The 15,537-nt window shown below is 30.5% G+C and overlaps 1 protein-coding gene across 2 annotated transcripts in view; it reads left to right on the top strand.

Annotated features, from left to right (window-relative positions):
- The window catches only part of LOC118180854 (uncharacterized), a 117,736-nt gene extending 103,775 nt beyond the window's left edge, over positions 1 to 13,961 (top strand). For both annotated transcript variants that reach the window (XM_085809612.1, XM_085809613.1), the window contains exons 14-15: positions 5,236 to 5,371; positions 8,791 to 13,961. In XM_085809612.1, the coding sequence (XP_085665738.1) occupies positions 5,236 to 5,371; positions 8,791 to 9,035 (381 nt within the window). In that variant the 3' untranslated portion in view covers positions 9,036 to 13,961. The remainder of the gene's footprint in view (positions 1 to 5,235; positions 5,372 to 8,790) is intronic.
- Positions 13,962 to 15,537: the final 1,576 nt, after the last annotated feature.

The raw sequence follows: 15,537 nt of genomic DNA, 5'->3' as shown, positions 1-15,537 counted from the left end.
GCATGCAAGGTCAGTATACACTGTGAATTTTCCTTCCTCTGACAAATGTTTCAAATATTTAATAGAAAGATAAATTATGAGAAGTTCACTATCATATGAACTGTAGTGAGGTTCAGCTTCTTCGAGTGAAATCTGATTGGTTCCCAACTGCCATGTTTGCATTGTGTCAAATAAAAATTAATTGCACGTTGGTTTGAATTGTGTCAAATCAAGTTGTACTGAAGATACATTATTTTTTTTTCCCCAACTGCCATGTTTCTATTGTGTCAAGTGTCAAATAAAAAATGAATCGCACGTTCATTTGAATTGTGTCAAATCAAGATGTATTGAAGATACATCGATTTCAATGACTTGATGTGATGTTTTTCTTCTGTTAAATTCTGATCCAGCAGGCTGATGAAAACCAACCTCAACCACCAACAACCATTGTTTTTAATATTGGGTCCCCAAATCAAACTAAGGCAAAATAAAGTATCTTGTTAGTCTTTTAAGGTCATATTTGTTACTTTAAATTGCATTCAGACAGTGGCGTAAATGTCACAGCGGCTTAGTCATAAGGTATAAAACGCGGGAGTTCCGTTCACATCTGCAGGACCCATATAAGCAGTAGCCAATTTGGGAATGTAACTTTGCACATGCGTGGATGTATCTACAGCCTATCCCGTTCAGGTTTTGCCTGTTCTCTCTGATTGGTCTACTCTTATACAGGGTTGCCACGCTACCTGGGAATTCAGAAATTGACCCAAAAATTCAGGGAATTTCATACAACGATATCGCCAAAAAAGGCGAGTTTTGCGCCGACGTTGGAAGAGATCACTTTTTTGGCGAATTGTGTATCACGCGAGTGTCATTCGGGCAGCTCGCGTAGAGCCAATTTTCGCAGCTCCAATTTGATTGTCTTTTAGAAAGGCAAAGCAAGTTTCCCGCAACTTTTGGTTTCCGGTAACCTCAAGCTCTCTGCAAAGGACATGGCACCGTTCCATCGTAGAGGGAAACAGCTGTGCATGCGCGATATATCTGTCGCCAAAGCTCGAAACCGGTGTCGAAGTTCAAAAGTGACATTATCTAGAGTTCATAAAATGAATATCGTTTACATTTTTTTAAACTCTAAAAGAACATATTTTTAGATGCAAGTAAATTAATTCAGGGATTAGCCTTTTCTAAAACTTTCACTTTTCCCCTTTCTTCGCAGTATGGAAAAGCGCAGGAAGTATATTCTTCAAGCAAAGTATGTCATGATCAAAATTACCATGGTCTAGAAGTCCTATTTTGCTTTATTTCTTAAATTAGAACTATAGGAATGTCTAACTGAGTGAATTTATAGAGTGAAATCAAGTTTTCGTTACTGCTTGTAAATAACATTTTTATAATTTGTCTGACTGTAAAAAATATAATTTTGTCTAGATTATGGAATATATTGCACATAATTTACAGTTCTCAAATCTTGTAAGTCTCACAATCTAATAGTTGTACATGAATAACCATGATTGATTATCATTACTTTTATTAATAGCATGTTCACCCGTTGACATTTTCTTTTAAATTTTAGGCAAATTTTCTACATTACTTAGGCATTCAGTCTAACAGAAATCTGAATTTTTTTACATTAAGAATTTTTACTTTTATTCCATAATCAAATAATACCAAACCACAAAACGTTCGATTCCAAGAATATAAATTTCTGTAGCATTTAGAATAACTTACTATTTTATGTAGCTATATGTTCCTGCACAGATCATGCAATATATGTCTAAAAGCTGGCATTAATGATTTAAAGCAGAGACTGCAAAAAGTAAAGACTTTCAGATAAATAACTTCAGTAGTAGTATATATTATACAGGAGAAATGTTTTACAAAGAAAAGGAATTGTGTTCAGATAGGAAAACTGGAAATTATACCAAATTACAGAGTAACTGAATAGCAAATGGCTACACATTCGGTGAAATAAACTTTGCATTTTATACGATTTGTTTCCTGATAAGCTCTCATGGATTTCTTTCTTTTTCTTTTTTGTTCAGCATTACAAACATGCCATCTTTTGTTATCAACTGCATTTTGGCGAGTTTTTTAGTAGTATATAATATCTATTTATAAGAATAGTTTATAGACGGCATGTGGTATTTTTCCATAATACAAATAACACACAGTACTTTTCCGCTACGCATACACACGTCAAAATGTGAAGCAGATGTATAATGGAAAAGTAGTGAATGTTTAAATTTCCCTGTGCACATATTAAATGCTTGAAAATTGGAAAGTTGTTCTCCATTTTGCATGCCTTGTGGTGCTCTAGATATTGTTTAGGTACAAATGCCAACTGTTTGGAAACAAATGTTTCAGGTAAATTCTACTGAAGAAAGTAATGATAATTCAAAAAAATACATATATACAAAAAATTTGACAGTACTGTCATAAATCTTTCACCTCAAAACAGACTTCTTTAATTTTCAAAGCTTAATACTGCAAAAATAAATTCTTGAAATACTGCCATGAATGAATCATATGTCATGAAAAATGAAATTTACAAAAGGCTAATAAATGTACTCAAAGCTTGTATATGTTACTTTACTTTCTTAGATTCCATTATCAAAGGGAAATAAAAAACAATTGTTTCAAGTTGAAGTAAATTGAATTAACGTAGCATAACAAGTAAATTTTGTACCAGTATATATATACCAGTAACAATACACAATGTTAGAAATACTTTTCATAAATTAAATTATGTAATGTTAATATTATTATTAAGAAGTGTGTATTACTCATTCAACCTATTATAAGTAATTTATACTTATAATTTAAATTATCATAGTAAATAAATTTTGTACCACTGGTTATAATGCACAGCAACAATGGTCATAACTCATAATTTCTATGAAAGATTCAGTCATTGAAATCCACTAGTGGTAAACCAATGAAGACTGGTATATCAGGCTAGCTATATGGCAGTTTTTGTGGTTTCACTCATATGCACTCTGAATATGAGATAGTTTCTCTTAAAAAGTCCTTTACAAAGGCATCCCTTCCTCTGCTATCCTGCATATATTTTTATTTTCTATTCATAAATACTTTTCTGTCTTCTTAAACACAGATCCCTATGGTTTGTTTGCCATTTCACAATAAGAAAACAAAAAAATTAAGCTAGTTTTAATAAAGAAAAAAAAAAGTTTTTAATTATGAGTTAAAATGAAATATTTTGCAATGCTTTGTCTCACACTGCAGGAGCTATCCACGCATGTTTTATATGAAAGCTTTACTAATTAAGATTTAAAACGAAATATTCTGAAAAGTAATGTTACTTTTTATACTTCTATGCCTCACACTGCAGGAGCTATCCACGTCAGTTTTATATGAAAGCTTTTCACAGCTGTTACCTCGCTTTTTTCCAGCCTGAAACAGTTTTTCCAACAGCAACTGAGTTTCATAACAGATAAAATTTACTGATCTCTTGGATCTTTAGTGCCTTCCTGCCAGCATGCACACTTAGCATGTAGTTACGGTCAGGTTTTAAGTTCGTGAAACAAGGCAGTGTTTGCCTCTCGAGACCATGAGTTAAGATTTGTAGTTTTTGGACTTGCATTATAACTGCCAATAGTTGAACTTCACGCCCATTAAGCTTTGAGCCAACTTTATGTTAAACTGAATTGTGCAGCCCTTGAATTTAAATTTTATATTCGAACTTACTGAAGTTATTTTGCCATAAGTGGTTGGCTGAGTTGTACGCACAAAGTGTACCTTCTACTTTTACTTAAGTTTTAAAAAAGGCTCTCTTGCACCTTTCTCATGTTTTAGTTGTTTACTTAAGACATCTTACAGTTTAGTGATGATGTACGATTGCAAAGAATATATCTAAATTTCATAATAAGTGCATTCAAAGCTGTTAAAATTGGTATTTAAGTACTTGCCATATACTCAAATTTTCATATAAATACTTTTATTACAGTGTTACATTTGTTTCCAAATAGTTGGCATTTGGACCTAAACAATATCTAGAGCACCACAAGGCATGCAAAATGGAGAACAACTTTCCCATTTTCAAGCATTTAATATGTGCACAGGGAAATTTAAACATTCACTACTTTTCCATTATATATCTGCTTCACGTTTTGACGTGTGTATGCGTAGCGGAAAAGTACTGTGTGTTATTTGTATTATGGAAAAATACCACGTGCCGTCTATAAACTATTCTTATAAATAGATATTATATACTATTAAAAAACTCGCCAAAATGCAGTTGATAACAAAAGATGGCATGTTTGTAATGCTGAACAAAAAAGAAAAAGAAAGAAATCCATGAGAGCTTATCAGGAAACAAATTGTATAAAATGCAAAGTTTATTTCACCGAATGTGTAGCTATTTGCTATTTGGTTACTCTGTAATTTGGTATAATTTCCAGTTTTCCTATCTGAACACAATTCCTTTTCTTTGTAAAACATTTCTCCTGTATAGTATATACTACTACTACTGAAGTTATTTATCTGAAAGTCTTTACTTTTTGCAGTCTCTGCTTTAAATCATTAATGCCAGCTTTTAGATATATATTGCATGATCTGTGCAGGAACATATAGCTAAATGCTACATAATTCTAAATGCTACAGAAATTTATATTCTTGGAATAGAACGTTTTGTGGTTTGGTATTATTTGATTATGGAAAAGCATGCAAGGACTATCTACCTAAGGGAAGGGATGCCTTCGTAAAAGACTTTCTAAAAGAAACATGCTCTTATTCATTTGAAGATAAGAAACCATAAAAACAACAACCAAAAAAAAAAAACATGCAGCCAGCCCATTCACCTCGAATCATGTTCATTGACTTTATCACTTTGATGCTAATGGGCCTCTGGGAAGAGATGGTATTTTCTGGATCTAAAACCGTACTGCAGATTTCACTGTTCGTTAATTGATTGACAATTGAGAATTTCATTGAGGTCCAGATTTTAGATCATTCTGGATATTGGATGTCAGGATCTCGGACTTTGTACTGTATTACGTTTTTAATGCCATACAAATGAAATGTGTGTAGGAATGTATCAGAAATTTAATATGAGAAGAAAAGCTCATATGTTTTCCCATTGTAATGTTGACTCTTTTAGGGGGGGATTAAGAATTAAGCATCATTTGTGAAAACTAACACTTTATAATTTATAAAAATTCTCTCTGAAGTAATTTTACATTACCTGATTTAATATTTGAAATTCATTGTACTTTTGATATTTCAACTTTATTTTATTTTTAGAGCCCTTATTCTGGTTTTGGAGCTGCAGTCAAATCTGAACCAGTAGGTGGTCCTGCTGCAAATACACGCTATGATCAATTCTCCGGGCAAGGATCTAATTATGGAAACTTCGGCCAAGGCACTCCATCTAATCAAAGTTTGTTTTCATTATTTTAATTGATTTATAACTTCTTTTATTATATGCACCAGAATTAAAAAATACCAAAGCTATGTATAAATACAAGCATTGAATAAGAATAGGAGGTTTAAGAAACTGAAGTTGTAGTAAACAGGAAATTTTCATTTAAGACAGAAAAAGATACTGCTGCTCATGAGTTGTGAGGGGAGTGAAAATTCAAATTCATTTTTAATTAATATTTTGTTCTGTATAATTACTAATGTTTGGAGTGCTTACATAAAACTCATTCAGTCAGTCCTTTCACAAAACATTATGCCTGGTACAGAAATTTCAGAATGGCAAAATGGTGCAGTCCTTATCTCACCAGTTTTGTACTTGGCAGATGTTCAATTTTCATTATGCAAAATATACTGACTTCTTACATTGATATTATTAAAAATGTGTATAAGTAGTATGCATATTTTCATTGAAATTTTGCATTTTGGTTTAACTTTACTTCCACAATGCTTCAAATATTTCTTAGTAAAGTTCTTATGCTAATTTACTGTAAACTTCATTTTCAGTGTAGTGAATGCAAACTAATGATGTAAGTGTATAATGAACATAAATTAAATTGTAAAGCTCTAATGGAAAAGTATTAGATTTATCTGAATGATAAAAGAGGCTTGCTTAATGCATTCCTTTTAATGGGCATTTTATAAATAAATCCCAGTAATAAAATTTGATATAAAAGTTTATTAATTTTGTAACTATCACGAAATCCTGGAATTACAGTGAGTTATGAAGCCCATGTAGAGAAAAAGATTTTGCAATAAAGCCTGTATGTGCCTGCTGTCTGTGTATTTTTAATTGAAGACAATAGATCTAGCTGAACTTATTTCTTATAGTTTAAAATACTCATTTAGCCATAAACTCATGTCATGAAATTATAGATCTTTAAGATTGTGATGAGGTTATTTTTTACTGCAAAAGATTTCATTCAATTATGTAACTTTAACCCTCTTGACCAGCAAGGTTGCATATATGCGTTTAAAAATATCGGCTGTTTTGCCAGCAAGGCAGCATATATGTGTCCAAATATTTTGGTCCCCATAACAGGAAGGCATAATATATATGGAAACCTGATTTGGGGCACAAAGCAGCATATATACAGCCTGTCTCGGAGTGCCCTTCACTCTGCTTTTAATTTAAACTGATAATGGGAAACTAAGTATATGCTAGAAGCAGAGAGGTTTTTTCGTTAAGATTTGAATAACAACTTGGAATAAATAGCTCGTTTAAAACCTCCGTCTTTTCTGTATATATGCCAGCTATAGTAAAATGAAATGTTATGTACACTAACAGAATTTTCATTTTCCAGCCTAATTACTCTTCAAATTTTAGGTCATGTAACTGCAATTACAATTAAAATTTAAAATGCAACAGGAATTGAAATAATAATTTGAAAATATGTGATTCCAGTTACAGTGCAATTATAATTAGACTATGTAATTACTTTGTAATTGCATTTACAGACATTATAATTATATAATCTAATTACACTTATAAATTTTATTACATTGAATTACAATAAAACTGTAATTGTAAATACATTATATTAGCTAATTACAATGTAATTTTAATTGCAATTGGGAAATTAAATAGGAAAGTTAACTGCCCCTGATAATTGAATTTATGTATCGTAATGAAATCATGATCATAATTGTATTTGTAGTATCAATTGCATTATAATAACATTATGCAATTATTTAGTTAATACTATTACAAGGTAGCTGTTTAATTACAATTTGCGCAATTCCATTTAAATTATAAATACGCTGTAATTGTGAAATAAAATTTCATATTCAGTGCAATTGCAATTATATAATCTAATTACAATTACACCTTAATTGTAACTGCTGTAGGTAATTATAATTATATAATTAAGAAAGTAATTGCTTCCGATAAATATAGTTATGTAGCCCAGGAAAGTCATGGTCTTAACTGCAAATGTAACTGTAGTATGCAATTATTTTATAATTACAATTAAAATTTATGCAAATGCATTAATTGTGAAATCTATTTGGGTATACAGTATGATTGTAATTATGTAATCAAAAAAGCAACTGCCTCTTACAGTTTCAGTGACATCGTAATCGTATTTGAAAATTACAGTAAATCATATATCCGAAATGTTTCTCCATTTTGGATGATTAGTTTTAAATAATAGAACAAGATATTCATCTCTGAGAAAAATATTGCTCGTTTCTGTCTGGAATCATCCTGCATGTATTGCAGTCTGCCAAGATTGTAATCCTTTTTTTCTTCCTTCTCGCTAAGGTATGCAATAGCTGGTGCAGTTTCCCCAAATGCATTGTATCAGTTTGCTGCAGACAGCTTGTCCTAAGAGGTTTCTTATCTTTTGGTTGCTCGTGAAATTTCGTTGTTGATTCTTTTGTTGTACAGTGTTCTTTTAAGCTTTAAACAGAAATAAAAGTGCAGTTTAAAAATTTAAGGATTATATTTATTTTTAATCAATTTATTCCTTGTTATAAAAATAATGGAAATAAGCAAAATCTCAGTTGTGATCATAACAAAGCCAGAATAGTTTTATAAAGAACAGGGTCAACGGCTAATGGAATCTTTGTTAAAGAGTACAAAGGATGTCATTCATTTTCTGCATTAATGGACAGGGAGGGGAGTAAATTGCTGTGAAACTGGAAAAGTATTTTAGGTGGTTCAGTATTTTGAGGGTACAGGTTAGCCAAGGGTCTGGATTTCAAAGAGTTAAAAGAAGTAATATCGGCTATTTTATATAGGCCTAAATGCAAATATATGCATGTGACTATGAATTATAAGATTAAGCAAAAGCAAGCAAAGAGTGTATGCCATAGGGATGCTTTTGCAGTGGGTTGTTAAGAGAAGCTAGGTTTTTTTTTAAGTTGCTTAAGAATTAAATCGTTGAAACTTAATTTGGCCTTTTCTTTTCAATAATGGGATAATCAATGATTAAATTGAGTATCATAATTTTATCCAACTGGTTGCTTTAGCAGGTAGAAAAATGACTGCAGTAAGTTTGCTTAATTGCTGTGTGTATTGCAAGAATCTTGACAAAAATGGTAATAATAGCTTTATGTATAAGCAGCTCTTTTTCAAGCACAGACATAAATTAGACCACCTCTTCAGAAAATCAGTATTATCTGGAACTCTTTATATATAGGTAGATAAGGGCTTATTACATCTGTAAACTGTAATTTGGGGGAGATAGAAAGCACTTGGGATTATAATTGTAATTTTTTATTGATTTTTCATTTTTCAAACTTGTTTTGAGCATTTGTGGCTATAATCAGCATGATTGTGCTGATGAGAAAAGCAGCAAACAACAGATTGCACTTCATTTTTAGAAGTACTGAGAAGCTGTTGATATGAATGTAATTTTATTGTTTTGCAATTTTCAGGTTTTCAAGGAACACAATCTTACGGCTATCAACCAACAGGTGGTGCTGGGTCACAGCAGTGGGGTGGAGCCCAGGCAGGTTCTGCAGGAAATCCAGTTGGACAACCACCAGCTGCTGAACAACCACAGTGGTCTCAATTTTATCAGCAACAACCGTCACAACCTAATCAGTACTTTAGTCAATATTATGGACAGCAGACTGCAACAACTACACCACCATATGGATCTGTGTATGGTGCAAAATGAAAAAGCCTTCTGTTGGGTGTACAGATAATTTCACTTTTTTCTTTTATCACATTGTACATTAAACTAGAATAAAAGCATCATAACAAGGGGGAATTACAACTTACTTGCAAAGTGTTTTTCATCTCATTTTCTGATTGTCATGAACATTTTGGAATTCTCTTATCTCAAAATTTTTGAGAAACATCAGTAAATTCATTGTTCTCAATAATAGTTTAATTGAAAATGAGCACCATTGTCTTAAGCAATTTCATTGAAAGATCATTTTTAGGGTTATAGAAGTACATGTAGATAATTTTTTTATAAATATTGAAAAAAAAATGTGGTTTGATAATTGACACGCAACTTCCTTTAGTTTTATTGTCATACTTAGATCAGCTGTCATACATTTTGTAAACATTTGAAAAGTCTTGTCTTTTTCTGAACTGTATTTTGTAAAACAGTGTTCATTCCAGCCATTCCTTTTTCTAAAATAATTTGGGCGGCATTTATTTTTTGCAAATTTCAGAAACTTGGTAAATATAAATAGAATTGACACGACATAATTTTGCACAATTCCTTATAATTAACTGTCAAATTACTTATAGTATTCTTTAATTAGGTTGCTAATGTTGAATCTGTAAAAGTAGTTATGTTGATTTCTAGTATTCTATACCTAGAACATCATGTTTTATTTACCACTTGAGAAAAATATAGTTTGCTTCTTTTTTAGACTTTATGTTGAAAATAGATTGTGGATATAGAGCTGAGAACATCTGTCTGCATATGCTAGCAGAAGCATTATTCATCAAGCCATTAAATTTTCATTTTACATCAACCATTTTATGGTCCTGTACATATGTCAAATTTAAAAGGGGTTAGTCATTACTTAATTCAAAGCTTACAGTTTTTTGAATAATTATGTATCAGAACTTCAAAATGCAGCATGGAATTTGGTGAGGTTTTTTTCCCCCCCACCACATATTCAGTATTGTCATTTAGGGGTTCTCTGTTCTGTATTAATAGAGAAAAATTTACCATATATTATTGTTCTACTTGGCAAGGGTGATTTGTTTCAGCTCAAATTACAGGCACATATAAAGTGTAATGGCACTGTGTTTCTATTGACATCGGTAAATTTAAATAACTTATTATTAAATAAGTACATAAAATGCATTCAATAATACGTATTTTCTATTCAATCTTTACCTTTTTAAAAAAAATTAAATTGGATAATTTATTTGTGGTAAAATACGTCTCCTTTTCATTTTGCACTATATACATACATACACATTAAATGAATTCAATTTTTTTTTTTTTTTTTTTTTTTTTTTTTTGTATTTGCAGGAAATTTTTATTTCTGTTATGTAAATTATGGAATAACTTCTTGATCATAATTCAGAAAAATATTACAGAAAATTAACCATTGATACTGAAATTAATCTCGAAGCACTTTTATTGAACTATATCCGCAAGACATTTGCTTTTCAACTTAAAAGCAACAAATATGACCGAATTTGAAAATCTTCACTGTTACATGTTTGAGTTTCATTTGCCTGTTGTCTTCAAAGTTTTAAAGGAGTGTTTTACTGAGATAAATTGTATCCTTGTGTAAATATGATGGTTAAGTCAGAATTTTAGTTGTTGAGACTCGTACATGCTTTGTTTATCAGTTCTTTGTGTATCTGAAGATTAAATACAATCTAAATCAATGTTTGATCAAAATCTGCAGATGGCTATAATTCAACCAAAGATTTAAAACATTGAGAAAAAGCAAAGTACAGAAATGTTTTGTCAATAAGGAAATGTATGACTAGAATTAACAGAAATGCTTAAATCATTATTGTAAAATTCACTAGTGGAGTGTATATAGGTTTTTACATACATAGTAATAAAGAACAGATGTTCTTTTAGTGGTTAATAAATTTTGTTTCTCTTTGAAACTAAATTTACTTCTTGATTTAGTTTTACTCGTGTTTTTTCTGCTTATAAATCGAACTGTGTAATCATTTTAATAATTTTACTGGATATTCTGCATCTTGATTTACTGGTTAGATGTCACCAGAAGAAAGAAAATAGTTAGTGAATTAATTATAAAGGAAGTTAGATTTTTTTTTAAATTTTCCTGCATTATGAGTGTTATATATCTATATATATTAAACTTGTATATGTTACAAGTAATTTTTTGCTCTTATAAAGCAATAAATTCGATCTGTAGGTTTTGGTTTGCATTACAAATTTTATTTTGCATCTTTTGTGACCGATTTATTTACATTTTATTCCTCTCATAGTGCAAGAGTATATGTGGTGCAGTCAGAAAGATTCAGTCATTTGTCATTGATTGTATTATATTTTGCAATTAAAAGCTAATTTTTAAATTATTAAAATTTTGTTTTGACATACAAGCAAACTAAATTTTATTGATTTCATGTGTTTTGAGGTAAGGGAGTTTTCAATTTCCTTGCTTCATTGTTTATTATCTAACAGTGCTCAAGGGAAAAACGTAAATGATAAGCAGTACAGTGAAAATCATGGTTCACGTTCATTTCTGAAAATAGATGGTGAGTCAAAACACTTTTCCCCAAAGTACTTAATAAAGTATTTTGTATGTGCAAAATGTTAATTTTTGAAATGAAAATTCTGTTCCATAAAAGTATTAAGCTGCTGCCATTTTTGTCTCCCCTCAAACCTTTTTGGGGGGTGGTATTTTTCATTTTTCTTTAAACTCCGCTTGCCTCTACTTGAGAATTGCTGAGCCTTTGTCTAAAAAAATTGTCCGTTGTGATTTTTTATGTCTATATTTTAAAATATTTCTAGATCAAGACATGGCATTTTCATTGCTAATATTTATGTGTGACGTACTACTGTTTTATCGGGGTGATAATGTTCAGCAAAGTTTGCCAAGTTTCGTGGATCAACTGATTATTTGAAAATTTTTTCAACTACATTAATCATGTTTTGGAGTATCATTTGTTGCAGGCTGTCTTGTTTGTATCTTAAGATATCATCATCCAAGAAATTTTTCATCTTGAAATATTTTTGAGTCCAAGATTCCACTGTACTTATCTTGTGCGTCAAGAGAATCATTTAAACTTGGGTTCTTTTATTTAGTTTGTTTTATGTTATATGTCTTACTTTACATTATGTTATAAAAGTAGCTAATTCTTATTCACCCATTTTTTAAGTTTTTCAAACAAGCAAAATGTGAAATTAATTGTGGATTAAAAAGGGAAAAAATGTTTGTGAATTAAAAAGTTAAAAAAAAAAAATTGTGTGCTCTTGTCAAAGAAAAAAAGTATTAAAATTTTTCTCCAATGTATTGTTTATAAATAGAAAGACACTTTTCTTAATAAGTATAAAAAGCTTTGAAATAATTTACTGGCTGCTAATTATACTGAAAATCGGAATAAATAGACGTACTTATTAAAGTGAACTTAAGTACATGTTTTATTATTTTATTGCCAGTTTCTTTTCCTCTTTCGTTGTCTTAAATTCAATGAAGTGTAAAAGTATTATTTATTATGATGAATATAAATTTAAAATAGGGAATAATGGAAATATTAGTTTCATTCAAGTTTATATAAATTGGTAATGCATGTCGCTGTCATTTACGTCAATTCTTATGTTTAATTCTGTATTCAACTATTGTTATATAATTTCACTTTAGTAAAAGAAAAAATTATAAAGACTGCATACATTTAAATAGACAAAAGAAAACTGTAAAGTTTGGCTTAAACGAGAATTGATAGAGACCAAATACAGTTTTTATTCAACAGATATTGCATATTAAACAGTTGTGCGGATTTTCATGTACTGGAATGTCTCTGATCATTTCATAATATTTGGTTGAGTAATTTATTATATTGGAAACCTGAAATGTATTGATTTTTGTTTTGAATCTTCAAATCTTGTGTAACGGTGTAACCATTTGTAGCATAAAGAGTTGCCAAAATGAAACAGAATTTTATTGATTTCTGTTAGTAACTTACTTGGAGCCTGTAACAGTTTATTGCTTAGATTACACACAGGATGTAGAGACTAATGCATAGGTGTCATTTTCTTTGATGATACCCCTAAGTTAAAACAAGTAGCTTTGGAACACCATTGCATATAGAAAGTTCTGTATATATATATATATATATATATATATATATATATATATATATTCTTCTTACGACATTAAATATCAGCTCCATTTGCAAAAAGAGTGTTTGGTTACATTACCATATCTATTTGCTTCTCTTCCACTGAGTATTTTTCAATGATATTAGGTTATTTTTTTATATGTGGTGGTGTCTAATAGCATGAGCGCAAAAAAAGTCTACTATAATTTGGGCAACTCTTATGCAGTTAAAACTGTTTTAATTGTGTTAAATAGAGCTTTAGTGTGCTCTTTTTCATATTAATACCTGCGCAACGATTATTGCATTAAATGCATTTATATATATTTATGATGTTTTGGATACTTTATTAATTTTTCCAGACTTGTATGATAAGACAGAAACTTTTGCCTCTTTTGGTTGTAATTTTTTAAATGAATATGAGTGAAAGGTCTAATTTAACTGTTTTATGAGAATGTAAATGATGAGTATTGACTTTAAATTTTTGGCCATGTTTGAATTTTTTTATAGTAAGTGTTTTCTGTAAAGTAATAAGTATTGACAGTCCTATTGTAATTTTAGTTGTTGTGAAATGTATATTTGACACTGGAGATTTATCATGATGAGAATATAGTCTCTAATGTTTTTTAAGTAATTTGACATTTATATTTAGTTTTGTAGATCACTGCATTTGCAGTTAAATGTTTTCTGACTTCTTTGAATAAAATTATTTGTGTCTATGACATTTATTTTTGTGTCATGTCATATTGACCTCTTTGAAATATTACTGGGAAAAAGTATTTTTGTGTCTCTGACAATAGAATGTGAAATAAAATTTTGTGTTCAAACATTGTCTGTACCTTCTTTGTTGTGTAATTTTAATATCATAGTTAAGCGTGACCTTGTAGAAATTAGTTTTAGATTTAGTCTGTTAAGTAGGTATGTCTTATGCAGTCAAAAGTCATTAATCGGGACTTCAGCGATTCCGGATTATAGATCATCAGTTTAAATCTGGTAAGATGGCATGCAGAAATTATAAAATAAAAAATATGAAACTGTAATTTATGAAATTAAGAACAATTATGATCTAAAGGGATCAAAATTTACAACAAAAAAAGGCTTAATATTTATTTGTTTACTTTATTAAACATTTCTTTCAATGTAAGTTGTTTAAGTTGCTTCGTTTTATGTGATAATACTTTCTCTTTAATTCTATAAACAGACATAATTTCTTGTTCAGTTACAAAGTTCCGCTGTTCAAGTCCTATAATTGCTGTGTCGAGAATACCGACTAATTTGTCAATCAAAATTTTTTCGTTTTCAATAACCTCTGTGTCACTTTCTTCACTATCGGAAGCGAATTATAATGAGGAAGAATTTGATTTAAATCATATCAAAGACGGAGTACATCGAGATGAAATACTACATTTAGTAAGGAATTATAAGCCAAATAAAATTAAAACATCTGCCCTGAAGATAAGGATATTCCTGACAGATCAACTTCCATTTCATTGCGTGCCGCGGCGTGAAATTGATAAACAGATTTCGGAATGGTTAGAGAAACAAAGGATATGCCTTTATCCATTTTTTGCAGCTATTCCACTTTTTGTTTGATGGACATCGAAACATACTTTCGCTTTATAGATCCTTTGGGAGCTCCAGCATTGGAAATTCTATTTGACATAATCGAAAGTTCAAGCTTACTTTTATAAAATTGCTCTAACACTCTGCAAAAATTAATAAGCCGGATTCAATTCGAAGATTAAGGAACAACACAATCTGCAACATTAACTGAAATAGATAATTTTAGCTTATACCGTCCGTTATACATTAAACGCTCATGCGTAAACGTATTATGCGCACACGCATATGTGCAGCTGTAACGCAATGCATGCGCAGAAAGTTTGTAGCTTTGAGGTCCGGTTTATAGATCATTCTGGATTATGGGTGTCCGAATTAACGACTTTTGACTGTATTTTGTTTGTCGAAGTGCATTGCTTGATGATTGCTAAAAAGCAGCAGATTTATGTGGTATTCCTAATAATATAATATAATTATCTGTATCAGAAATGTAAGTATAGAGTATATGGTGTGAAATCGTCCTCCCCCCCCATATGAAAGGCAGTATACACGTTTATTCATTCTCAGCTTCTAGCAGCGAAGCGAGGGCAATTGTATAATTCCAGCGTAGCCACGTAGTGTGCATTGGCTGTGCTGAGGGAAGATTAATTATGGTACCACAAAACAAATGTTTGCCTATTCCATGGTTTTGAATCTACAAAGCATTGTTAGTAGAACTATGATACGAGTTGTTCTCGTGAGTAACTTTCAAATAAGTTTTTTTTCCAAACTAAGAAACTTAACTTTTGTATTCTAATTTTGAAAAAAATATATATATATTTGTGTGACTTTCACAAAACTTCTGC

This window comes from Stegodyphus dumicola, chromosome X2 (assembly GCF_044657685.1).
Source record: "Stegodyphus dumicola isolate Sdum_Otavi_A_Nest chromosome X2, ASM4465768v1".
Lineage (NCBI taxonomy): Eukaryota > Metazoa > Arthropoda > Arachnida > Araneae > Eresidae > Stegodyphus > Stegodyphus dumicola.
The sequence above is the reverse complement of the archived record's forward strand: the minus strand, read 5'-3'. Positions and strand labels throughout refer to the sequence as shown.